General features: G+C 39.6%; 1 protein-coding gene across 2 annotated transcripts in view; it reads left to right on the forward strand.

Annotated features, from left to right (window-relative positions):
* LOC143298707 (phosphatidylinositol-3,5-bisphosphate 3-phosphatase MTMR8-like) overlaps nucleotides 1-26,800 on the forward strand; it is a 115,587-nt gene extending 88,787 nt beyond the window's left edge. Inside the window, exons 10-15 of one of the 2 annotated variants that reach the window (XM_076611605.1) lie at nucleotides 283-536; nucleotides 1,404-1,538; nucleotides 5,735-5,861; nucleotides 11,112-11,306; nucleotides 12,187-12,426; nucleotides 14,815-26,799. In XM_076611605.1, coding sequence (XP_076467720.1) covers nucleotides 283-536; nucleotides 1,404-1,538; nucleotides 5,735-5,861; nucleotides 11,112-11,306; nucleotides 12,187-12,426; nucleotides 14,815-14,970 — 1,107 coding nt within the window. In that variant the 3' untranslated portion in view covers nucleotides 14,971-26,799. Of the gene's footprint in view, nucleotides 1-282; nucleotides 537-1,403; nucleotides 1,539-5,734; nucleotides 5,862-11,111; nucleotides 11,307-12,186; nucleotides 12,427-14,814 lie in introns of both variants that reach the window. The other variant, XM_076611604.1, reaches the window with a different exon arrangement.
* The last annotated feature ends 1,082 nt before the right edge of the window (nucleotides 26,801-27,882 follow it).

A 27,882-nucleotide genomic window follows, 5' to 3' on the forward strand; every position in this document is an offset into this window, starting at 1 on the left:
TATGTTGTTTTTTTCTGTTAGTATTTTGTTGTCATTTGGCCACATCTTTACAATGTATAATGCAGTTGTACATTTTTTTCCTTGGGTGTTGATAGAAATAGAGTGGCTGTCATTCGGCCACTTGTTCACAGTGTATCATCAAGTTGGGGTTTTTTTTCATGCATTTTTTCCTCAGGTTTTGATAGAAAGAAATGGTTGTCATTTGGCCACATCTTTATATTGTATTATACAATTGTGTGGGGTTTTTTTGTTTTTTTTTAATGCAATACATTTTTTCCTCAGGTGTTGATAGAAAAAGAGTGGCTGTCGTTCGGCCACAAGTTCACAGACCGCTGTGGGTACCTGGAGGGCATGGATGGGAAGGAGGTCTCGCCTGTCTTCGCCCAGTTCCTCGAGTGTGTGTGGCAGCTCAGTCAGCAGTTCCCCTGCGCCTTCCAGTTCAACGAGCGCTTCCTCCTCACCATCTTTGACCACGCCTACTCCTGCCAGTTTGGAACCTTCATCGGGAACTGTGAAAAGGACCGTTTGGATCTCAGGTGAAGGATGTGTAACTCTTTCACCACTGCTGGCAGCTTAAGTCAACGAGACAGTTCACCACGTTCATCGACATCGAGGGATCATGTTTAAAAGACCATTTTTCACGTTGTAACAAAGCTTGACAGCATCAGCCAACTTTTTCATGCATTAGGAAATTGACTAACCTTTCCTTCTTGACTGAGTTTGAAGTTAACAAGTCTTCTGTGTTGTTTTGACATGAACTGAATCGTGTGACTGAGAGTGTCGAGTCTAAAATATTTGGTGCCAGGGAGTGTTTTTCACAAACTTGGCTGTGAAAGACTCGATCAATGTATGTTATGTTTTGTTGTCTATATTTATGCTTGTTTGCTTGTGGTTTTTCATTTACCTGTACTAAGTTCATGTGAACCCTTGTCATAAATGCATAATTTTTCTGTTTACCACAGGTGGATTTTCTGTTGAATGAAAAGGATATGTTTGTGGATGTAACTTTATTGTCAAAAAAGGTGTTTTTTATGGGTTTTTTTTCCATTTTATATGTAGGTTTTCAAAACATATTTTTGGCATATTTCTTTTGCTTTTTTGCGAAAGGGGAACAGGTGGGTGGTTTACACTTCAAGCAAAGGCATAAGTCAGTGCAAGTTGTTTTCAGAAAAAAACAACAACAATAATTAATCATAGAAAAACACTTTTAGTGAATCTAATTTTCAAAAATAAAATTAATCATGCAAAAAGATATTTATTTAGTTAATGTAACCATTTTGTGTCCAATAAATTTTAATCATAGAAAAACATTTTTAATAAAACTAATTTTCAAGAATCATGTTGGTCATAGAAAAACATTCATTTAGAAAAAAAAAAGTGTCCGATAATTTGTGCATGTGCAGGCTGTCAGAGAGGACGTACTCGTTGTGGGGGTACCTGTCTCGCCACATGCAGGAGTATGTCAACCCCCTGTTCAAGAAGGAGCACGAGGTCACCCAGCCTGTCCTGAAACCCAGCACCAGCCCTCAGTGCATCAAGTGAGTTCTGTGAGGCATCTCCACATTCTGTTCATACAGGTAGCAAGCTTAGCAGAGATCCCAGTACTGCAGGCATCTCCACATTCTGTTCACAAAGAGAGCAAACTGTGCAAAGATATCAGTATTCTAAGTATCTCCACATTCTGTTCATACAGGCTGCAAGCTTAGCAAAGATCCCAGTACTGCATGCAGCTCCACATTGCATTCATAAAGACAGCAGACTGTGCAAAGATCTCAGTATTGCAGCCATGCCTTTGTTCTGTTTGTACAGACAGCAAACGGAGCAGAGTTCTTAGTTTTCCAGGCACCTCTACACTTGTGTTCAGGCAGGCAGGAAAATGGGCAAAGAAACTGGTATTATGGCATCTCTAAAACTATGTTCATACACACAGCAAACCTGGCATTGATCTTCCAAACATGTGCTCATGGTAGCCATCAAACAATTAATCAGATCATAGGATCTCAGGCTTTCTGCCTTGGTCATCTATCTCCCGTCTGTTGGCCTAAACCCCTGTGTCTTACCCAGTCTAAATCTGTGTGTCTTACCCAGTCTAATTCCATGTGTCTTACCCAGGCTATATCTCTTTCTTGTCCAGTCTAAACTACTGTGTCTTGCCCAGTCTTAAACCCCTGTGTCTTACCCAGTCTAAATCTGTGTGTCTTACCCAGTCTAATTCCATGTGTCTTACCCAGGCTATATCTCTTTCTTGTCCAGTCTAAACCCCTGTGTCTTACCCAGTCTTAAACCACTGTGTCTTGCCCTGTCTTAAACCACTGTGTCTTGCCCTGTCTAAACCACTGTCATATCCAGTCAAAACTCCTGTGTCTTACCCAGTTTAAATCCCTCGTTTTCCCCATCTAAACCTCTCTGACTTACCCAGTCCCCCTGTCCTGCCCAGTCTAAACCCCTCTGTTTTACCCAGTCTAAATCCCTGTGTCCTGTCGAGTCTTAAATCCCCATGTCTCTCTATTGTCTGGTTTGCCTGCTTCATCCTTTCAGTCCCTTCAGCGCATACAAAACTCTGCTGCCCGACTCGTCCTCAGAAAGAAAAGATCTGAGCACATCACTCCTCTTTTGCAACATCTCCACTGGCTCCCTGTCTCACACCGAATAAAGTACAAGATCAGCACTCTATGTTATAGATGTATTCACAAAACTGCCCCTTCCTATCTCTGTGGCTGCCTTCACCTCTACACTCCATCTCGCTCACTATGATCGGCTTTGGAGCCACTCTGTTTACACATACCCAGATTCAAACACTCGACTGTTGGCCGCCATTCTTTCTCTGTCTCTGGACCTTGCGATTGGAATGAACTTCCTCTTTCGCTTCGTCAAGTCTCCACACTTAGCTCTTTCAAGTCTGGCCTTAAAACCCACCTCTTCCCAAAATAACCTCCCTTGCCTGCCCTTTCTTGTCTTTAGTTTCTACAGTTTTAGAGTTATGCATGCATGTGAATGACTGGTGCGAAAGCGCTTTGATTTGTGTCTGCACAAGATTCAGAGCTATATAAATACCATTATTATTATTATTATTACCCAGTCTAAATCCCCTGTGTCTTGGCTTGTCTAAACCACTGTCATATCCAGTCAAGACTCCTATGTCTTACCCAGTTTAAATCCCTCTTTTTTTCCCCCCATCTAAACCTCTGTGTCTAACCCTGTCTAGATCCCTGTGTCTTACCCAGTCCGAACCCCTTGGTCTTTCCCAAGTCTAAATCCCTGTCTCTTAACTTGTCTAAATCCTTCATTTCCATACTGAGATAGCAAGGTTATTCTGATTCTGATTCCGATCCTTCCTTCTTACATAGTGTAAACCCCTGTGTCTTGCTCAGTCTAAACCCCTGTGTCTTGCCCAGTCTAAACCCCTGTGTCTTGCTCTGTCTAAATCCCCTGTGTCTTGCCCAGTCTAAACCCTGCCCAGTCTAAACCCCCGTGTCTTGCCCAGTCTAAACCCTGCCCAGTCTAAACCCTGCCCAGTTTAAACCCCCGTGTCTTGCCCAGTCTAAACCCCTGTGTCTTGCCCAGTCTAAACCCCTGATTCTTGCCCAGTCTAAACCCCCTGTGTCTTGTCGATTGATAGGGAGGGAGATGGGTTGGGATGGAAGGAGGCTGCATGTGGCTTGGCACGCAGGGATCAATATTGTTCCTCAGCCCTGCTGTTCTGTTTAGAACCACATGCATCCAGTTTAGCAAGAACAGGACTCCGGCAGTCAGCTGAGCGAGATGAATAGGTGTCTGCTGCTTTGTCTGTTTCTTTCTCTCTCTGATGTTTTGCTTCGCTTTGTTTTGTTTTTCTTTGTTTTGTGTTTTGTGTGTGTGTTTGTTTTGTGTGGTTTGGGGTTTATTCTTGTTCTGGAGGTTATGTCCTGGAGAAAAGAAAGGAATGGTTAGGGACATGTGTGTGTGTGTGTGTGTGTGTGTGTGGTTCGTTTTATCCTTTGTTTCTTTTTACTTCTGCTATTCTTTTCATTTCTTTCCTTTCTTTTGTCCTTTCTTCTCTTTTTTTTTCTTTAATTTTTTTTCTTTCTTTCTTTCATGTTTTTTTCCTCCTTTTTTTTATATATTTTTTTTTTTTACTAAATCCTTTCCATTTCCTTTTTGCTTTGTGAAGATGTGGAAAGAGAATGTGTGTGTGTGTGTGTGTGTGTGTGTGCGTGCGTGCGTACGTTTGTGTGTGTACGTATGTTTGTGTGTGTGTGTGTGTGTGTTTGCATGTGAGTGAGTGAGTGAGTGAGAGAGAAAGAGAGTTTACTTTTCTCAACTTCTCTGTGTGGGGAAAATATATGTATGTGCGCACACTTGTGCAAAGAGTTATTTTAAGACTTCTTCCATAAACACTTCATTGGCTGCATCTTAGACACACTTCTATGGTTGCTTCTTTGGCTGATTTTGTGACTGATAGTTAGAATCAAAACTTGAGAAACCCATCATTTCATACTGATAAACAGCAGAACAAACTAGAAACCAAAAGATTGCGGACCGACTGCTGAAGAGAACATAATCATGCGCAAGGTGGTCAAATATATGCAAAACAATGTTATAAAATACATTAAATTGCAGTCATGGCAAAGCGGCTAGTTTCTTGAGAGGCGGTGGTTTCGAACCCCATCAGAGGTACATCATTGTTGGATCTTTGGGTCCTGGTCAGCTCCTACCCTGGACTGAGTGTGTTACGGGCTGAAATGGAAAGACTGGGGCCACACAGTCAGTCAGTGTGACCACCCACTTGATGGACCAGGGTCCAAGAGTCTGACACTGCAGGTGTCTATCACCTGGGCCTCCTGTATGCAGATGTAGGTTGTCAGCCATCAAGGGAGAAGTTAGTGACTGGTTTGCTGATTTCAGGTTCTGTCAGCCGTCAGGGGAGAGGTTAGTGACTGGTTTGCTGATTTCAGGTTCTGTCAGCCGTCAGAGGAGAGGTTAGTGACTGGTTTGCTGATTTCAGGTTCTGTCAGCCATCAAGGAAGAAGTTAGTGACTGGTTTGCTGATTTCAGGTTCTGTTAGCCATCATGGAAGAAGTTAGTGACTGGTTTGTTGATTTCAGGTTCTGTTAGCCATCAAGGAAGAAGTTAGTGACTGGTTTCCTGATTTCAGGTTCTGTCAGCCATCAAGGAAGAAGTTAGTGACTGGTTTGTTGATTTCAGGTTCTGTTAGCCATCAAGGAAGAAGTCAGTGACTGGTTTGCTGATTTCAGGTTCTGTCGGCCATCAAGGAAGAAGTTAGTGACTGGTTTGCTGATTTCAGGTTCTGTTAGCCATCAAGGAAGAAGTTAGTGACTGGTTTGCTGATTTCAGGTTCTGTTAGCCATCAAGGAAGAAGTTAGTGACTGGTTTGCTGATTTCAGGTTCTGTCAGCCGTCAGGGGAGAGGTTAGTGACTGGTTTGCTGATTTCAGGTTCTGTCAGCCGTCGGGGGAGAAGTTAGTGACTGGTTTGCTGATTTCAGGTTCTGTCAGCCGTCAGGGGAGAGGTTAGTGACTGGTTTGCTGATTTCAGGTTCTGTCAGCCGTCAGGGGAGAGGTTAGTGACTGGTTTGCTGATTTCAGGTTCTGTCAGCCGTCGGGGGAGAAGTTAGTGACTCGTTTGCTGATTTCAGGTTCTGTCAGCCGTCAGGGGAGAGGTTAGTGACTGGTTTGCTGATTTCAGGTTCTGTCAGCCGTCAGGGGAGAAGTCAGTGACTGCTTTGCTGATTTCAGGTTCTGGCGGGGCATGTACAACCGGTTTGAGAACGGCATCCATCCTCGTGAGAACATAGTGGACATTCTGAGCACCGCCAGGGATCACAGCGCCTCTCTGGAGGATCATGTGCAGCTTCTGGAGAAGGTGACTGTGTGGGGTGGGGAGGGTGTGGGGGGGGGGGGGGGGGAAGTGGTGCGGGGTGTGTGTGTGGGGGTGGGGGGGGGTAATGGGTGTTTGTGTGTGTGCGTGTTTGTAAATATATATATGTGAGGGTGTTGTGGGTGTGCGTGAGTGTGTGGATGTGTTTGTGAGCGTGGGTGTGTGTTTGTTTTTGCATCATACTCAGAGTCAAATTTTTTTAATTTTTTTATTTGATGGTAAATTGAATAAGCAACAATTGCTTATTTTTTTTTTATTTTTTTTTTACATTAAGTCATCTATGAAAAAAAGAAACAAACAAGTGAACAAAATGCAAATATATGTACATGTAAGAATAGTGTGATAACGAAATTCACAGTTGCATTTCTTTTTCACTAAAAAATAGACACATTTGCTCAAGCACAAATTCATCTCACCCATCCCATTTGAATACAGATATCCCCTCATATTATACAAATTCACTGCCAACATAAACATATAGAAAACATTTAGCAAATATTAAAGGTGGGTATGAGTGTTTTTGCATTTACTTGTGTGTGTGTGTTTTGTGTGTGTGTCTGTGTGTGGATATTTGTGTCTTTGTGTATGTCTTTTTGTCTGTGTGCATCTTTGTGTGTTTGTATGTGTGTTTGTGTGTTAATGTATTTTGCATGAGTGAATGAGTATGCATGTGTGTGTGTATGCGTGAGCATATATGTTTATTTCATTTGTTGTTCAGTTTGCCTGTATTTTGTATTATCACTGTTGTTGGAAAATAATATCACTTCTTAGGCAGAGCATTCATTTAATGATACAATTTGACACTTAATTGGAGGCAAATCTGTGTGATAAATTTTGTGTGTGTGTGTGTGTTGTGTGTGTGTGTGTGTGTTTTGTTTGTTTTTTTTTCTTACAAGAAAGGAAAAATCAGATTTCTTTGACAGTTCTGTGTGGATTTTTATATGTCTGCTGTAAGACGATTTTTTTCTAGTTCATAAACTGATATTTAGTTCTTTTATTTTCAGGAATATATTTTATTTTTTATGTAAATCACTTTTGGACATTGGCATTTCATGTGTAGTTTTTTATGTTAACTGCTGTCATTTTTCTTGACTGTTGACATATTGCGTTTTTTGTAAACTGCTGCCGTCAATTCATTTTTTGGCAATTCATGTATGGATTTTTACATAACTTACTGCCCAGAAGATTTATTTGGCAATTCAGATATTGATTTTTACACGACTGTTGTGAAAATGCTTTGGTTGCTTTCTTTATGGATATTTACCGCTTGATTAAGCTTGCAGATGAGTGTTCCTGTTATATCGCAGTAGTGCGTGCTAGTGGCCTATTTGGTGTGACCTGTGAGGTCTGGAAAAGCACACAGCCCAATGTCTGGTAACAACTCTGTGGGAAGCGAGCCCACTGGCAGCAAAATGACAGATAAGGAGTGGGAGGGAGATGTGTTCTGACGTGATATTGGGCATTAAAGCTCCGATGTTAGGAAGTGGAGGGAAAATCGAAGGCGATGCTAAAGTGTTTCATTGCTGCTGTTTTGGGGTTGTTTTTTTTATGACCTTCTCTTCTGCCACAGCATTTATGGTCTCTTTATCTGTGTGTGGGTGGGAAGCAGTGAGTGGGGTGGGGTGGTTTGGGGAGGGAAGGAAGGTTTATGTTTTCTTTTGGTTTTTGTTGTTTTTTTGTGTTGTTATTTTTTGGTGTGTGTGTGTGTGTGTGTGTGTGTGTATGCAAACATCATGTGTGCGCATGTGTGTGTAGTGTGTGTGTATGTGTGTGTGTGTGTGTGTGTGTGTGTGTGCAGACATCATACATCATGCATAATAGTTGTAAGGTTGCAGTGATCTGACAAGATTTCTTGTTGATATGCAGCATTGGCATTTTTTTAGTTTTTGTTTTATCTTTTAGATAACACTCTGTGTGTGTGTGTGTGTGTGTGTGTGTGTGTGTGTGTGTGTGTGTGTGTGTGAAGGAGAGAGAGAGAGAGAGCATGCAAGTATACAGATGTGGATCTGTTCGTCTGTATGAAGATTCCCAGTGCAAGTACACATACATTCTTCTTCAAGCTTTCAAGTTCCATCTTAAACCCACAAACATGCAAACACACTGGTACATTGACCGCCTCTCCCTCTCTCTCTCTCTCTCTCTCTCTCTCTCTCCTCCCTCTCTCTCTCTCTCTCCCTCTCTCTCTCTCTCTCTCTCTCTCTCTCTCTCTCTGGTTACCTCTTCTTCCCTCACTTGTCTCCGTGCACTCACTCATTCACTCCATATATCCACACCAGTTTGCAACACCCACATCACACACACACACACACACACACACACACACATGCATGCACAACATACATATACACCCCCTCTCCCCAAACAACATGCAACACACACACACACACACACACACACACACACACACACACACACACACACACACACAAAACTCCACCACTCGATTTGCAACCCCTCTCCCCCCCACCACACACAAAGAAATGAACAGACATGACTGTACAGTGAGACCAAAACTTCTTTCATTTCTGTTTGATTCCCTCAAACCCTTCTCCTCTCCTCCCCTCCACCACACTCCGCCTCCCCCCACCCCCACCCCCATCTCCCCATCCCAGTCCCAGTGTCCCTCACCTCCAGTAGCAATTTATCAGGATTGGATGTCAAGAACCATACGATCTCACACTCACTGCCCCCCCACCCACCCCTACCCAAATCCTCCGCCTCCCCTATTCCCACCACGCTTCCTTCTTCCGCCCATCAATAATTCTGCCAGCAGACCACAGGCTTCCATCCGGCTGATGCCAGACAGATTTACTGGACAGTTGTTTTCCTGTAGGATTTTTTTTTGGGGGGGGGATGGGGGGTGGGGGGGTACTGCCTGTGTGTGTGTGCGTGTGCAATTTGGTGGTAATAGTGAAAGATGTTTTTTTGCAGGGAGAAAAGGTTTTTTTCTTCTTCTTTTTTTTAATATAAGAGAAGTTGAGGATTGAAAACATTGTTTTTGCTTCTTCTTTTTTTCTCTCACCATTTTTCAAACCTACTACATGCACTAATTTTGCTACCCATATCCTCCCACACCCTCCACAATACAACACACAGATGCATATGCAGGCAAACAAACACAGACACACACACACACACACACACACACACACACACACACACACACTTTTCCCCCCATTATTTCCTTATGTTTATGTCCAGTGATACTCTACAATCAATACAGCTCTCCTACAAGAGAATATACGCAGCAGTTGCCCCCCCCCCCACCCCCCATGCCCCAACCCCTACCCCAGTTCTTCCCCTTATCAGCCCCATCTGTGATGCTTTTATTACAGTGTATGTAGATGTTTTCTGATCTCTCCCTCTGTCTCTCTCTGTCTCTCTCTCTCTCTCACTGTGTGTGTGTGGATTAAAGGCATCAGAAAGAGTGGGAGAGAGAGAGAGAGGGAGAGAGCCATGCCACTGTAAGCAGCTTGGATTGTAGACATGAGGGAAGTTGTGCCTTCCCTATAATTTATAAATCAGCCACTGAGACACAGTGTCCTCTGTGGTTTGAAGCTCACATAACATGAAGGAAAAGATTTTATTTTTATAATTTTTTTTTACAACACAATACACCTTCATCAATCTGATTTGGATTTTTTAATATAAAAAAAAAACAACCCAAAAATAACCCCTTCAGGTGGTCGTCATGCCATCTTTTCTGATTTTCCAGTAACAACGCAGTGCTGGAAATGTATGAAGAAATGGAAGATGTAGGTCATGGCTTAAACACAGCCATTGAAAAGGAAAAGAAAAATACAGTGAGAAAAATACTGATATTATTTCTCTTTGGGGGTAAAGAGCACTTTGGATAATCATGTGTGTCAACAATTTTTGCTGCAGGCAATTCTCTGATTACACCGATTTGCATTGATATAAATCATTGATTTGCATAGAAACGTGCGTGGTCTGTCAGTCTGTGTCAGAGCAGGTTGAAGTCATCTGAGTGGGTATGGGTAAAAGTGTTTATGAAAGCTCTGTGTGGGTGTGGGAAGGGGAATGGATATGGGAGGAAGGAGACCGATATTCCCGTCGGAACCAACACAACGTTTGGGTGTTTTCCATTCTTTTTGTGTTTTGGCTTCTGCAATTTTTTTGTTTTTCCTGAGTCCTCTCATCTCCAGCTCCTATATATGATTGAATTGAGAATGCACATACATCAGTTACCTGGCTTGTTCATTGTTGTCCTTTCCCATACACAATTTGCAATGTAGTACAGTAAAATTGTGATCAAATGTGAAGATGTACAGCAGCAGTAGTTGTAGTAGTGTTGGCAGTATAGCAGTACCCCCTCCCCTACCCCCTACCCTCCCCCCCCCCACCCCGCCCCCAAAAAAGGAAATGCACAATCACATTGTTACATTGTTGCAGGAAAAAGCAAACACATTTTCCTAGGAGACTTTGAAATAAACAGTCTTTCTTTTTTTTTTTTTACACTTGAGCTTTTCACTGAGTGTCCAGAACTTCTGTAAAAATTTCATGACAACATTACTTAATGCAGGATTATGTGCTTGCAAAAGAGACAGTACTCACAGTTGAGATAAAAGAACATGCACCATTATGTACACTGCAGGAACCTTTCTAAATCCCATGGTGCTTTTTATCCTGTTGATAGAAAGTTTTATCAACAATATTGGTACTGTTTAAGATCGTATTCACAATATTTTTCTTCAACGACATTGCTAGTACTTTTCTCGATCAAAATAGAACAGTGTTATTTCTGCTCCTCTCTCTCTCTCTCTCTCTCTCTCTCTCTCTCTCTCTCTCTCTCTCTCTGTGTGTGTGTGTGTGTGTGTGTGTGTTTAAATAGTTTTAGGCAGATGTGGAGTTGTGTATATGGATTAGCCTGCATGCTTTGATGCCTCCTTGGAACAGAAACAGATTGTCAGCATAATGTTTAGATTGTTTTATTTATTCTTATATTTTTTTCTGTATCATGTATTTATCTATTCATATGTTTGTTATTTATTTATTTATGATCTGCTTGTTGTGAACAGGGTGTTTAGATTTGTCTGTTGATTTTTATTTATCTATTTGTTATAGCAGCATAGTGTTTAGATTTGTTTATTAATTTTTATCATTTATTTATCTATTTATTGTTTATTTATTTATTTATGATCAGCTTGTTGTCAGCATGGTGTTTAGAATTGTTTGTTGATTTTTATATATTTCTCTGTTATCTGCTCCCTCCAGAGGATCACCCTGATGTGCAAGCTGATGGACAAGCCAGATGAGGAGATTCAGCGCAAACTGCAGGGGTTCCTGTCAGTGGAGTCGCTGTCAGATGTGGCCACGGCTCCTGTGGAGGATGGCATCGGAAGCCTCAGCATCTCCTCCATGCCCAACCATGGGTCCGATTCCATCATCAATGGTCGCCTTCCACTGGAGGTACATAAATCTCTTGGTAGTTGGTAGATATGAGTTGTCTGATATGAGCTGTCACCAAGTCTGTGTAAAGAAATTAGCTTTTCGATAGTCGTTAGTGAGGGCATGTCTGATATGAGCTGTCACCAAGTCTGTGTAAAGAAATTAGCTTTACGATATTCGTTAGTGAGGGCATGTCTGATATGAGCTGTCACCAAGTCTGTGTAAAGAAATTAGCTTTTGATAGTCATTAGTGAGGGCATGGCTGATTTGTGCTGTAACCAAGTCTGTGTAAAGAAATTAGCCCTCAGTAATTGTTAGTGAGGGCATGTCTTATATGAGCTGTCACCAAGTATGTGTTAAGAAGGAATCCCGACTGAGATCACTCCATGTCAAATTTATACACAATATTTACCTGACAAATATTCTGCTTGCAAAAGTAGGTGTGACAAACACAAACTCATGTAACTGATGTCGAGAAACTGATCACATTGAGCATATCTTTTGCCCCTGCCCCATACTTCCCCCCTCTTGGTAAAATGTGAAACACTTCATTCTGACCCATTACAATATGCTGATTGCCATGAATGAAAAAGCAGGGCTGTTTGGTACTACAAAAAATGTTAAAAGCTTGAAAGTGTGTGTGTTTGTGTGTGAGTGTATGTGTGTGTGTGTGTGTGTGTGTGTGCGCATATGGATATGCTGGTGTGTATGTGTGTACATAATATGTTTGCATGCACATCTACCTTCAAAATAATGCCACATGCATGATAATTGCTTCATTATCTCTGCACCTTAGTAAACACCAACAGCTTTCAGATGTATCAGGTCATGTGTAAGAATACATGCATGTATTATTTTTTTCTCTTATCACTATCATTATTATTATTCTTTGTCCACTCAGGGCCTGAGTCAAGGCAGAAGCGACTCAGAGTCCGGTTTCGATGAGTCCAGCTCACAGATGTCAAGGTCAGGGATGGAGGAGAGCATGCTGAACTCGTCCATGGTACGGTCACCAAGCTCAGAGAACCTGAGTGAAGATGTGATTCGCGCGGAGATGAAGACAGTGGCTTGCGACTGGAAGTCCCTGCGGCAAGTGTTCACCTGTAGCTGTGCCACTCCCTTTGACTACTACGTGAAGAAGGTGAGCGAGGGATTGGTGGTTCGCTCCTGATGTTTCATTCATTGTGAAAAATGGGGTGGCCTTGTTGATAATGCACCCATCTTGGAGATAAATCACCACCAGGGTAAAATACAGTATCCTCATGGTAAAACTAGCCAATAAATCAGGATGTTAATTGTGGCTACTCAGAAGAAGAAGAAGAGAGAGGATTCCAAATTCATGATTTGTGTCATGCAGTGGGATGTTTACTGCTTGTCCATTAGTCCTTGAGTTATGGTAATGGTGCTAGTTGTTCAGGTGAGATGAGTTATCCTGAGGGTGACAAGCGCTTGTAGCTGAATGGTTAAAGTATTGGCTGTTCAGTCTGAGTGGTGTAGATCTGATCCTAGTCCTGTGGGTTAAGGTTGGAGATTTTTCTCATCTTTCAGGTGAAGATACATGCAGACCCAATCGGACCTGAACCTTTTCTGTGCATACATGTGGAGAAGATCATATGTTCATGTTAAAGAACCCACAATCCATGTCAGATTTTGGTGGATTATAGGAACACAAATATACTCAGCGTGCACTTCCTAGAAACTGAAGTAAGGCTGCCTTAACTCACTCAGTACGGCCAGTCCTCTCTTCTCGTCTACACAGACCCCTCGGATGTCCAGTGGGTGTCTGAATGACCCAACCTTTAGCTTCCGTCGTCAGAATTGTGGCATTCTTTGTCAACATTCACCTCTTCAGTGTAAGAACCTTCCACTTGCAATATTTTGATGATTGTAATTGGGCTGAAACGCTGTTAACGTCATCTCTTTTGCCGTTCATATGGAGAGAGTTAAAGGTGGGGTCAGAACCTTCATACATGTAAAAGCTCACGTGCGAGGAAAAAGATCTCATGAATAGAGTGAATTCAGGATAAGAACTTAACAGTAAGAAGAGAGTTGCCCAAGGAAAAACAACATTGAGGAGGAATAGGCATTGTGTGGTTATGACAATGTGATGTATTTGTCCAGACTTGAATGTCAGGTTCTGGATGTTTTTATCATGTTTGTTTATGACTTGGAGAGAGGGGTGTATAGTGTCATGGACTGAGATTTGGACTGGCAACTTGATCGGTTTTTATTATTTTTTTATACTATGTTGTTTGTCAGATTAGTTTGTGTCTTTTTCATCACTGAGTACAAAATTCACTTGTTGTATAAACACAGAAAAGACAGTGGCTAAGAATAGCTGGGGATTCCCCCTGCGATGTATAGAAAATATGGCCTATCCTACCACCAAACATTAAGAGCGGAAGGTTCATGGATAACAGACCAATGAATGGTCACCTTTCAGTGACATGGGTCCTGTACCACGCCTGTGCGTAAATGCGAGCTTGGCGGTGAAAGGGTTAATGTGCAAGTTATCCCATCAACACTTATGTAGATTTCCCTTTCAGTGTTATTGGATCATATCATGGCATGAATTGGCAGTCAATGGACTGGATGAGGTATGAAGCACATGATACAAAGGGTGTGTGCATGTGAGTCTTAACGACTCGATCCTTACCTTTCTCTTTTTCCTCAAGTTTTAGTGTTACTGTTGACGGGCGCAATAGCCGAGTGGTTAAAGCGTTGGACTTTCAATCTGAGGGTCCCGGGTTCGAATCACGGTGACAGCGCCTGGTGGGTAAAGGGTGGAGATTTTTACGATCTCCCAGGTCAACATAAGTATGTGCAGACCTGCTAGTGCCTGAACCCCCTTCGTGTGTATATGCAAGCAGAAGATCAAATACGCACATTGAAGATCCTGTAATCCATGTCAGCGTGGGTTATAGAAACAAGAACATACCCAGCATGCACACCCCCGAAAACAGAGTATGGCTGCCTACAAGGCGGGGTAAAAACGGTCATACACGTAAAAGCCCACTCGTGTGCATACGAGTGAACGTGGGAGTTGCAGCCTACAAATGCAGAAGAAGAAGAAGAAGTGTTACTGTTTTGTTTTGTTTTTGTAAGAGGAAGATGAAGACATTTATGTTCGTGAGATGTTAAAATGTTTCTGTTTGAAAGAGAAGTGTCAAAACATTTGTGAGAGATTAGCATGTTTCTGTTAGTAACAAATAATTCTTTATATTTTTTTCTGTTTGTAAGAATGGTAAAGATGTTTCTGTTTGTTGTAAGAGGAGGTTTATAATATTTCTGTTAATCGCAAGAGGAGGGTTAAAATGTTTGTGTTTGTAAGATGAGGATTAAAAAAAACAACAACAAAAAAAAAAAAACAAAAAATCCATATTTTAAGGGTTAAAAAAAAACACACAAAAAACAACAAAATAAAACAACAACAAAAAAACAGAAGAAAAAGTTCAGCGTATTCATGTCATGGAAATTACAAATAATAACGAATTACAAATAATAACAACTCTTGACCTTGCATTGGCAGTTCCACTGCTGGAAGTGTGGGAACGTGTTCTGCATGCGCTGCATTGCCCACAACACGGCCCTGCCCGGCCACTACTCCCGCAAACCGGTGCCTGTCTGCAAGCCCTGCTACAAGGCGCTCCGCCGCTCTCCCTCCATGGACGTCCTCCTCAGCTGATGCTGCGAGTCGTATTGCACAGGAGGGTGAGCGTGGAGGCCTCTGTGTGTTTCTAATCCAGTGCTAGAATGGTGTTCCAGACTTTATGCAGCTTGACTTGACGTCCTTGACAGGATCAAAAGTTGTGCCAGACTGGGTGATGGCTACGAAATCGGATGACCTTGATGGATGAACTTCATTCGGAGTTTGGTGACGGCTGTGAGATTTGATGATGATGGTGTTGATGACCTTGACCATGAACATTCTCGTTGCTTGAAAGTTTGAACCAAGTGCAATGTCTTTGGGCAGATGCCATGTGTATGATTGTGTGACTGTACGGAGTTGATGACTTTCTTCCTGGTGGTAAACTTGGTGTGTGTGGAGGTCGAGGGTGGGGGGAAGGAGAAGGGTGTGCTTTGTGTGAAGGTCAGATTTCGAAATGTAGACTTGTTCTTTCATCACCACTTTATTATGGTATTCACATGGCTTAAACATCACACTCTTATAAAATGATAAAAGAAAGAAAAAAGAAGAAGAAATGTAAAACTTGCCAAATTAAGCTGGATCCAGTTTTTGTTCTTTTGGTTTTAGCACCATTCAGTGTTATATTAGAAAAAAAGTTTTGATTGTGTGACTGAATGATTGTTGGTTTATATGATGATGGATTGAATTAGTGAATGATTGACTGACTGGCTGGTTGACTGACTTGTCACTTGTTTTTTTTTGTTTGTTTTTTTTAAGATTTCTGAATCAGCGATTTTGAAGAGACTTGGGAGTGTGGGAAAATGTAACGTTCACCAAACAAGAAAGAAAAGACTCTTTGAGTGTGTGACACAATTCATATTATGTGATGATCCATTATTGTCAGTGATGTTGGTGTTCTTGTTTTGCTCAGACATATGACTTAACTGTGAATATTGGTTTCTAACGGTTGTTGGTTCCTCTGGGTGTGAAAGCTCATTTGGTGCATCAGGTTATCTGACAATTCTTCTGTGAGAAAGGTATGATTGCATCTGAATCTTTTATTGACTTTGGAGTGAATGAACTGTGAACAATTTGCCGTTCAGTTTGGATTAGTATGATCAGGGTTGGATGTTTTTTTAATGTGTTTGATTTACACTTGAGCTGTGGGTTTGTTTTTATTGTTGTTGATTTTTTTTTTTATTATTATTTAATTTTTCTTCATTTTTTGGCTCCTGATCCTGATTTTGATAATAATGGTAGGTAGGGTATCTTGAATAGAACCAACATAAAAAGGCCATGCCAAATAGTGTTACTTCCTCATCATTTTATTGGATATTGCCTGAATGCAAATGATGTAGCTCTGTGGACAGTTATTGCTGAAACAAGAAAAAGAAATAGGCTTATGAAAGAAAGAATTCATGTCAAGATGTTTAAGAGAAAACCTGAAATAAAAATTGGTTTGTTTTACACAGTATGTTATCTTTGCAGCATTAATGTATCTTGTACAAATATCGGGGAAAAAAATAGAGAATTAAATTTGCAAAATGAACAACAAAGTAAATGTACTTCTGGAACACACTGTGAAATTATTCATTTGCTGCATTTATTTAAGGTCAACACAAACTGATAAGAGTGGGGAGTTTTAACTGGGATAATGAAGGAGATTAACAGATTCAGTGTCATAAGATTGTTTCTACAAAATGCAGGAAAGTTTTGTTGATTTTGAAATCAAAGACAAATGATTTCGTTGTTGTTGTTTTTATACTTTTTAAATCACTTTTTTAGGTACATATGAAAACACATCCATCAAATTTTATAATATTTGTGCTAGATAGTTACAATGATAATACAGAGTGATTAGAGACTTTTAAACTGAACCTGACAGACTGGGAAGGGCATTTATATAAAATAGAAAATACAAAGAGAAATATGGTTTCTATGAAAGGCAGTGAAATATTTTCATCATTGCAAGATATGTTCAATTTAATGCAGTTTAGAAGAAACCAGAAAAAAATATGTTACTTCATGTATTGCTATAAAATAAAAAATAGAAAACTCCTTTGTATATGTATATATTATTGTAGTTGTCAAACTACTGATCACAGTAAAATCGATGTGATCACATTTATTACACTTGACTAAAAACAGGCCATTGGGGGAATGAGAAGTGTGTTCTATGTTCTCCCTTTCTATATGATAGAAAAATGAAAGAGAAACAGTTGTTCTTAGGTGTCATATGGAAGCAATAGTTCTTTCATAAATTGTAAAACAAAACTGGCTATCTGGTTAATATTTTGTGAAACGTGATGTAAATTTGCCAGTGGAAGGCGATCGGGGTGAAGGGTTTTTACCAGCAGGCTTCAGTTTAATGACCCATTAGTTGGTGCTTTTAAGGTCAAGCTGTTCATGGCTTGGAGTATGTTTTTTATTGCTTCTGTGTATATAACAGCAGCTGGTCACTTATATTGATTAATATTTGCTGCTATATACTTCTGCAGCACATCATGATATGTGGTGTTATTTGTTGGAAAGAAAACAAACCAAAACACTTATATGTAGAAGAAAAAGAGTAAGCATAGGAAATGTAGGATGTTTATATTTTGGAAGAGTCTGTTTTATTGATATTAATCAGGATTTGCATATATTCTCCTGTTGATTGTTCCAGGATGAACCTGTGCTGTTTCATTCAGAATTATACATAAAATACTAGTCTGATCCTGGAAGAAAGTTTCATCCTTTCCCAGATCAGGGTAGTCAGTGACTCAGACAAGACAAATAATTACCATGTTAGATTGGTATGTGATACAGTGAGTTGCTTTCAATTTCTGATACAGTGAGTTCCTTTCAATTTTTTTTTCTGATTTGGAGGAATATGATTCTTTTTGTTTGTTTGTTTTAGTTTTTCTGGGCATATTTTTATCATAATTGAAGTGATACTCACTAAAAAATTCTCCATAGTCAAGTTTTGAAAAAAGGCTTCACACTTGATTCAATAAAAATTATTCCTCCAGTAAATTATACCTTTACACCAAACACACTAGTCTCTTAGACAAAATGATGTCCAGTAATCTGGAAACAGTACTGTTTTGTTGAAAGTTGCAAGCGTCTAACCTATGAACCGCTGAAAGAAAAAGAAGAAAATATATTTTCCCTGACTCCCACTTCCACACACACCATACACCCTTCCTTTTTCTCATCACAACCACTGTTTGATTTTTTTTTTTTTTACCACATTTTCTCCAAGTACCATAAATCTTAAACCCCTCTTCCCTTTATAAAGATTTCTCTGTTATTGTTTTCGTTATCAAGGTATCTGTCAGTAATGTGAATATGATGCTAAAGAAACACATATGCCAGACAGATGCATGAAGCTTAAATTGTGGATCAACACACAGAAGTGATGAAATCTGATCGAAGCTGCTTTGCCAGGAAAAGAGGAGGTTGTAGGGGCTGGGTTTTTTGAGTCACAGATAAATCACCAGCTGCAGGAAAAGTCTAGTCAGTGAAGCGAGAGGGAAAAAAAAAAGAAGAAATGTTAGCAGTTTGCATAAAAAAGACCACTGAGCTTTGTCGTTATCTTATCTTTTTTCTTTTAATTTCTTTGATTGCAAATATTCTGTATGATTTTATGTTCCACAACACAAACAATACTGATCAGTTTGTGTTCTATTCCATTTCCCTTGGATGTCAAAACCTGTCTTCGTTTTCACTCATGTTCGTGCTTGGGTTTCCCATGCTTTCTTGACTGATTCCTCTCAATGTTCCCTGAATGTTTTCTTATGCAGGGTTTGAAAGAGATGGCATAATCCAGGAATTGAGACCAATTTTATGTCCAGTTCTTACCAAATCATGTGCACAAAAGTTTTTGTCATATGAAGAGATTGGAAGAAGGGTTGGTAGACTGGTTGGTTTCTGTCAACGTATGTATGATAGTCAGTTGTGTCCAACTATGACCATCAGAACAGCAGGGGAGGCAGATGCTGTCCCAACTATCTGGGCTAGAATTTTATTATTGTGGAGAGCATCTTGCCCAAGTTACGTCCCCACTGTCTCAGCCAAGAGGGTTTTTAGGACAGTCAGCATTGGGATTGTTCCCAAAGGCCAACCAGCCCCCAAGGCTGCAGCACTAAGAGCCAGTGCAATCTTGCCTCCTAGCTTAAGAGTCATAGCTTTATCACACACAGCTCTCACTTTGCTGTTGGCCCAGCTGTAAGCTTCTGTCAGTCTGCGATATCAGCTGAGTGTTGTGTCCGCCTGTCAGTGTACAGAGACAAAGGTGAGGTTAAAACATATGCTCCTGCCTAGACACCCAAACCACAACTTTGTTATATGGTCTGTTTGTTCAACACTCTGATGAATGACGTTTTGCTTTGTCACGGCATCAGTTTCAGCTTTTGTTCATGTGAACCAATTTACATTGTCTCTTTTAGCACTTTGCAAAAGCCAATAATTTGTAGAGTCTGCATCAAGCTTAATCCTCATTACAAGTGGCTTAGATGAAAACTTCCTTCATGCTGAAATGTGAAATATCCTGCTTATGTAAGATTCAAATTTCCTTCATTTTTTTTTTTTCAGTCATAAGCTGCTACTTTGATTTTAGTTCATATATAATTTGTAATAAGCTCCTTGTTAGAAGATGGTAAATGCGTTTTTGTGTGTTATGATTAAGTTTGTATATTTTTCAGTACATAATATGTACTTGCAGATTTCCCCCTCAAGCCAAAGTATGTCAAAAAGGAAGAAAAAACCCTGCAACATCATCAACTAAGAATCATTGCAGAATGGAGCAAATTGGCACATGTGCAGAGAAGACTCAGAGCAGACAGATTGAAAGCCTGAGAACAGCTGAGGCTCTAGGCAGTTACAAATACATCGGTTGCTAGCCTGAATCTTGAAGTCATTTCTGTCAAAACCTTTAGGAAAGCTGTTTGGTTTCCTGTTCAGTATCAACAATGATGATCACGCATTCATTTTCATCCATTATGGCAGATGATTAGTATGTGATTTTCTTTCGCTTGTTCTTGTTGTCAGGTATGTATCTGTTGCTGCCATGCTTTACTCTTTTTGACTTTTTGTTTGTTTTCCTCATCAAACTGAGATCAGCTTGAATACTGTTGTCTCTCACAACCCTCTAAAATTTCTTTGACTTTTGAATATCCTTTCCAGAATATTGGTCTCTAGAGATCTGCTGTCAGAAGCTTGCGTCAAACTTAATCCTTATTTCTTTCATTTGACAACTTAAGTATGGTGAGTGGTGTAATCACTGATCAGTCAGTGATCAAGTTCTTGCCTGAAGAGCTGGGATAAATTACATGGTCACAAAATCTATAATAAAAGTTGTTGGACCTGCAGGAAATGTTAATAAAAGTCAACAGAACGAATGCATGCTATAGTTTGTTTAGTCTATTTCCACATTAAACTTTGATGATAATAATGATAATACTGATGATGATAATGTACATTTATATAGCGCCCTTTCTCTCTAAGATCTCAGGGCGCTTTACATGAAAGAAAAATAAGAAAAATATTACAAATTACAAATCATTCATGACCACTCTTTATCAACCCACACCCCCGCATTCCCCTACCTTCTCCCTTTCCCACTTTTCATGCATCAGGAATGAGCTGACATGGGTGGTGTTGGAGAACAAGGAAGCTGAGAGCGCTTATAGATAGGTTTTAAAAAGATGAGTTTTTAGTGATGAGTGAAAAGCAGAGATAGAATCCAATGCACAGGAATAATGGAAAGCCTTATTAACAGCTAGCAGCACCTCTAATATTTGGCAGGCAATACATGAAAATTGTAATGGTGTGAAATATGCAACAAACAAACTGGACACAGAAAAAACAACAACAAAGAATGTCTGAAGTTTGCTAAAAGGCTCAAGTGAAATTCTTTTTATTACTTTACATTTATTAGCGGCAACTATTATGTTCAGTCATACCCGTGAGAGGGCTTTTTGATGTATGGCCATTCTTAACCCACCATTTAGGCAGCCATTATCCTGTTTCACCCATCACTTTTCTGACAGGAAGATGTTGGTGAGTTTCAGTACTGCTCAGAAACTAGTGAGTCTAGAATGCCGGGCATTCTCTTCGTCGATAACTGGTGTTGGAACTGTCAGGCTAAATTATGTGTGATTGCTTAATTAACAGGGAACTGTAGAACATATCATTTGATGTTTTATATTTTCATAGTACGTATTTTAATAGGATGTACAAGATGTTTGTATTTTTTGGAATAAGTTATTATTGCTTCATATTATGTAGTAAATCTTAAGTCATATGTATATTGGGTCTGCAGCAGTACACAAACTATTGTATCTCAATGGAAAGTTTGTGCTTATGTTGTTAAGTGTGTGTATTTGTGTGTGTGTGTGTGCACATGTATTTGTGTGTGTGTGTGTGTGTGTGTGCATGCGTGCACGTGTGCATGTGCCTGTAAGTGTATAACTTGTGAGTTCCAATAAAAAATGTTAATAACAGGGTCACTAATACTTCACTGTTTAGATAATAAGAATGATTACTGAGGTAGTGAAAGAAGTGAATTTGGAAACTGGGGTTTAATTCCATGAACCTGTTTGAGGCACTGAATATGATTTGGAAGTTATTCCATAATTTTGATGTCCAGATATATAATATGGTAATTCCACAGTTTTGTGAAGTCCCATTTTTTTTTATACTGAATGGGTTATTTTCAAGCTATATACCTTAGCACAAAAAATGTATTGAATTAACCAGTTTCTAAATTTTCTTTTAAAATTTTTCACATATTTACTCACTTGTGTAGACAAGTGAGTCACCTTCATCTTTGCTGAAATATGTAAACTCAGTGTATGTTTAATTACCAATTTCAGTTGGTCAGTTTGTGTGGTAAGCATGTAAACATTGTCATCTTCCAAGCTACTGCACGTGGAGCATTTGAAAGGATGGTTGATACAAAATACCTGCTTGGCAGTCCCATCATTGAAGACCTGGTAAGCAAGGTTAGAGATCAAAGTTCAGTGTGATCTCTTGGCATGATTGGAAAAAGTTGTAGGCATGACGGAGAACCAAGTCTTGTGTCCACTCTTCATCAGATTTATTTAAATGGTTGACTGTTACAACAGCATGAACCCCAGAATCCAAGGTCAGGTATAGGTCAAAAGATATGCACAATCCTCCATTCCACCTTCCCAACCCACCTTCCCTCAAATTAGCCATGGTTTGGATATGGTCTGTTGAAAGGGATTGCTCTGCTGCATTGTTTTCCATTAATGTTTTCCATCTTTTTTTTTTTCTCCATGTTTTGATTTTCTAATTTCTGCATCGACCATTATGGATATGTGCGTGAGCACTGCAAGCTTTGGCATTGGCTCTCTGTCTTGTCTGTCTGTCTGTCTCCTTCCCTCTTCATCTCTCTTGATATTAAATCAAATGATGGACAATTGAACTGTATTTCCTTTCATTTTTGATGCCATTGATGACCCTTTGTGGGTCTGCTGTGACTTAGTGTGCGTAATATCCATGCGCTTTTGTGTTGTGAAGTAGAGTGCACAAAACGGTTTCACATTCCATTACAGGACATGTAATGTATATTTTGTCAGATTTGCCAAATCAATCAGTTGTACATGTACATATTAGCATGGTGAGTGCAGTGTGAAAAGAAAAGTGCAGGGCATGACAGGATAGCCATGCATGCACGATCAGCAGGCATGCATTCGATTGCGCTAAGTATCAGCTAAACCATCAGTGTACAGCAAAAGTATGTGAAGGTATCATTTCTTTGCGATCTTCTTTGGGGAGTTTAGCATTTTGTTTCTAGAACTGTGATTTTAATCTTGATTTGACTACTTCAAATACAAACAACGAAAAAGGAATAGTTGAAAATGAAAAAAAACATGAGAATGTGTTGTTTTGTTTATTGTGTGAGGAAAGGGGGATCAATTGTATCCTTATTCTCTTTTTTAATCAGTTATATAAAAAAAAAGGCATAATTATTTCTTTTTTCTTTTGTAATCCTAACAACCAAACATTTCAGTAGTATTATTGAGTTATCTTCTATTGTCATTCAGTCTGATGATTAGATTTTTCACCAAGAGCAATCCAGCAATTGGAAAATTGTCTTTAGGAGAGAGAAAAGTATGGTGATTTATTTATTTCTGCTGAGCATGAATTTTAGGATTTTATCCTTCTTTTTATTTTGTTTTATTTTATTCATTTATTTATTAGTATCACTGATGTGTGCAGGTGTTTCTTGTGATTAACCCAGTCTGTCTCAAGTTGGGAAAACTTGTATTGCATATGATTATACAGCCATTGAGCCATTTCATGAATGATGTGAGTTTTAAGATCTGTGCTTGCTTCCAGATCACCGCTGTTTAACATGATATGTAGATGTGTGTGTGTGTGTGTGTGTGTGTGTGTGTGTGTGTGTGTGTGTGTTTTGTCATTGTGTTTGATAGCTTGTACTTTCTATTGACATCATATTCTGCTGTGATTCTGAATATATTGGGTTTGTACATTGAAACATTTTTGTGCCAGTTGTTCTTACTTTTTTTAAATTTTTTTAAAATTTTTTTTTTTTTTTTTTTAGATAACATTGACTGGGATAACTCAGCAGAAATAGGGTCTTGGTAGTATGAAAAGTGACAAGCATGAACAATGTTATGTAAATGAGTCCAGAACAATCACTGTAAGAAATAATTGTCTTTAGCTTAGCAGAGATCTGAGGGAAGTTGGGAAGCAAAACTGGAAGACACATCAGCATTCTCAGTAAGCTCGCCAGACTCTTGAACAAATGCTACGGGAGTAATAGGATGGCTGATGTGTGAATTTTTCTGATTATCTCTTCATCCTTCTTCTTTCCACTCCTTTGTTCCCACCATCTGCATTTCCTCACCCCTTCTCCATCATTGTTATCAGTCCGACGGGCGCAATAGCCGAGTGGTTAAAGCGTTGGACTGTCAATCTGAGGGTCCCGGGTTCGAATCACGGTGACGGCGCCTGGTGGGTAAAGGGTGGAGATTTTTACGGTCTCCCAGGTCAACATATGTGCAGACCTGCTTGTGCCTGAACCCCCTTCGTGTGTATATGCAAGCAGAAGATCAAATACGCACGTTGAAGATCCTGTAATCCATGTCAGCGTTCGGTGGGTTATGGAAACAAGAACATACCCAGCATGCTCACCCCCGAAAACGGAGTATGGCTGCCTACATGGCGGGGTAAAAACGGTCATACACGTAAAAGCCCACTCGTGTGCATACGAGTGAACGCAAAAGAAAGAAAAAGTTATCAGTCCATCCTCCCCCTCCCCCCACCCACTTTCCTCCTTCCTCCCTGGCCTTTTGATCTGTCTGTCAATCATGTACTGAGCTATTAGGTAGATGGAATTTATTGAATGGCAGGTTTAAAATCAAATGTATCTAATGACTGTTGTTCAATTGTTAATCGTCTGTTTTTGTTTTCTTTTTTTCATGACATGTACATGTTACTGAAGCAGTTGCCATGTAGAACAACCTGGACATCTGGCTCTGTAGTTTTGTCACAGTTTTCTGAAAGATGCTGTAGCCTTGGTTGATAAATGCTTTGAGGTTTGAGTACCAAAAAGGTGAGACAGTTTAAACTGGTTGTGTATGAATATTTCACTGCTGAAATATTCTTGTGGGTAATGTTTCAGTCCCTTTAAGATTTGTGTAAATATTTTTCAAATGATATAGCCAATGTCCCACCAATCAAAAGTTGTTTCCATGAACATTTTAAAAGTAATATAGCCAATGTCCCACCAAACAGAATTTGTTTCCATGAATATTGTATTGTCCAAGTAAGGAATGCATGTTTTTCACATGGAAAATACATCTTATTTTCATTAATTTTTTACCAAAACATACTTTCTCATAACCGCTGACCCCACAGAAATAAACCCTCATGGATACTAGGTCACTACTACACACTGAACATAGAAGAGACTGTTAAGTCAGCCAAATTTTGTATCTTGATAAACACCCACCAAAAGACATTTTATTCAATACACTGCATTCCAAGATAAAAGAAAAAAAGTAGAGTTCCAAACTACTCACTATACAAACTGTTCTGCTTGTTCTGGTAATTTGATCATGCTTGATTGGGTACAGATAGATTTTTCTGCCTTCTACATCATTAGGTTCAGCATCCACTTACTGTAGTGTTTATTGGTGTCATGAGAAGAAAATGTGAGCATGATAGGGTATTTTCACTTGTCGCGCCCAAAACCTGACATTTTGTTAAACTTGATAAGTGAAGTTTATGAAAAAGCTGATAAAAAGTTGTAAAACCATAATCCATCATTCATCATGATCATCATCATGATCATCCTCATCAGTTCCTATGTTGCACAGCATATTGTATCTTGTATCCCTAAACCTGAATTTACAGTAGATTGTTTATACAGTTTTTAAGAATGAACACCATGTACACAAACAGCTGAGCACATTGTGACCAAACTGACAGCCCCAACCACTCACATACAGAAAGATCATGGCATGCATCATCAAGAGCTTTCTGTTCACTCCGTAGTGGAAGTGAAGCTAGCCTGGAAGAGGAAGCTCATTGTGTGCATCCTCTGTCTTGACTGCATGCAGCTTGCCCATTATACTCTGCCAACACGCGCACACCAGATTAAGGAAGGAAAGAAATGTAGATGGCTTTTGTGATAATAATGCTTTCTAGGATATGTTAGGAGAGTGAGAGTAGCATTATAATGACTTGTGAATATTTGTCAACTAGATCCACAGAAAGTAGCTAATATCGTCTGAACATTTCAAAGTTTGTATCTCAGATGGTAGTTCAGTGACTGAGTCACTCAGTGTGTTTTAAATGTGTCATGAGCTTTACTTGATTTACAGTAGCTAAGACTGAAAAGCTGTCTTCTAAATGGTTGTGAACATCAGCTGCAGATTTAATTGTAGCATTGTTCAGTCAACTGTCATTCTGAATGTTCAGTATACACACATATAAAAAAGAGAGGAAGCATATTCAGAAACTATAAAACTTTGCCCAAAGACTGCCAGTTTTCTGATGAGCATAACACACAACTAACATCTTTTGTAACAGGCATTAGACAAATATGGGTTTTTGTAAGAACAGTACACTGGTTATTTCATGAATTATGACAGTCAAACAATTTGACATCATTTGAACTCTGGATTCATTTCATTTCAACTATTTGTATTCTGCATCATAGGTGTGACTAGCGTTTTGCGGGTCCGATTATATATTTCTTATATTTCAGTCTTTGTATACTTTCTGTTGTTATGTTGTTGTTTTGTTTATTAATGTATTTTAGTAAAGAATTGCATTCAACTTCAGCCAACAAACCCTACTTAATCGCAGCTAATATATTCACCAAGACAGCTTACTTACTCACCAAAATGTCCATCCTCATGTTTCCAATTTCTGCAAATAATGTACACATTTTCCCCTGGCATCTTGTACATGTTGTAATCACATTTTTAATGAGAGATGTTAACAAAATGCTTCATATTGTTGCGTTTGATTGTGCAAGGTGTGTTGGGCCTCCTGAGTTTGTAAAGCGAGCATCAAAGTGGTTCGTTTGCTTTGAGAGCTAAACATCTGATGTTTGGTTGTCCTGTGTATTGTAAGGTTTGTCAGGATGTGCTGCGCCATTCACTGATACCACCCATCACAGTATGTTTCTGTCTCTGTCTCTCTTCTCAGGTTTTCAAAAACACAAGCTCTTTGTAGGCACGCACTAACTGCTACAGAGTCTGTGATGCTCCTCATATGTTGCAGTCAGGAATTAACTTGCACTTATAAAAATAGAATCAGCTGAACTTTTTGTATGAACCTCTTTTTTTCCGGAAAGCTGGGGGTGAAGGGTTGGGGAAGGGTCAGAGGGTTTACGATGGGTGGGGGTAAGGGTGTGGGGAGTGATGAACGTGACAGTGTAATGGAAGGATGCTGTTGCCGAAGGAAGGAAGAATTAGATCAAGGCATGGGCTGAAAGGAATGGAAGAAGGCAGGGGTGAGGTATAGGGGATGAGGGTGGAGAATCATGTATAAAGTGCTGTACCACCTCAATATATAAAAATCCTTGTTCTACCTGTCAGCAGTTTGAAAATAAATGGTTTATGTTTATTCCCCTGGGTGAAAGAATTGTAATCTTTTGAGCAATGAGCAGTTAGATATGAAATAAAGTTACAAGAAATATTTTCTTCTGAGTTCTCAAAATGTAAAGGTGGAAGAGTAGCCTACCTTAAAATGACTCTCAGTCGTTTGCTCGTATATATGCATTATTTTTTTTATTCTTCAAACTATGATACATGTTTATTTATGTTGAGTTTTTTTGTTTTTCTTTTTTTTGTGTGTTTTTTTTCTCCTACCTCTGTTCAAATCAAAACCACAAAACGTAAGTTTGTCTATCCAGTAAACAACAGACGTGTCCAAGTGTTGGTGCATTGTGTTTTGGAGTCTGGGATAGCAATGATTAAAACAGTAGGATCATGAAAACAAAGCTTTGTAGAATCAGTATTACTGTCAGCAAGGAGCCAGGTCAGTGTTGTGATGTTTGCCTGTATAGGTTTGACTTTCTGTGCTGAATACATTCTTTTTGATCAATGAGCTTATTCTGATCACCATTGTCCGGTTCGTTACGGTATTATAGAAAACAATGATGGAGCAAAGGCCATGGCTAGAGAGAGCCTTAGAGGTGATTAAACTATTGTGATTGCATTGAGAATATGAGTGTTACGGTTTGTTTATGTCTGGTCGTTTGGGTTTCCTCTGTGTGTATGTGTGTGATGGAGGGTTTGGAGGGCTGCAAAGTGATGGAATTGAAAATGGCCAAAACATATATAGGCACATTTAGAGACAAAACACCACAAAATGAAGAAACTGCGTTTTTCACTTCTTTTTTTTTTTTTTTTGTCACAACATAATCCTGTGTCTTACTCTGTTTCTATGAGCTGTGCACTGGAAGAAAAACTCACACAA

This window comes from Babylonia areolata, chromosome 24 (assembly GCF_041734735.1).
Source record: "Babylonia areolata isolate BAREFJ2019XMU chromosome 24, ASM4173473v1, whole genome shotgun sequence".
Lineage (NCBI taxonomy): Eukaryota > Metazoa > Mollusca > Gastropoda > Neogastropoda > Buccinidae > Babylonia > Babylonia areolata.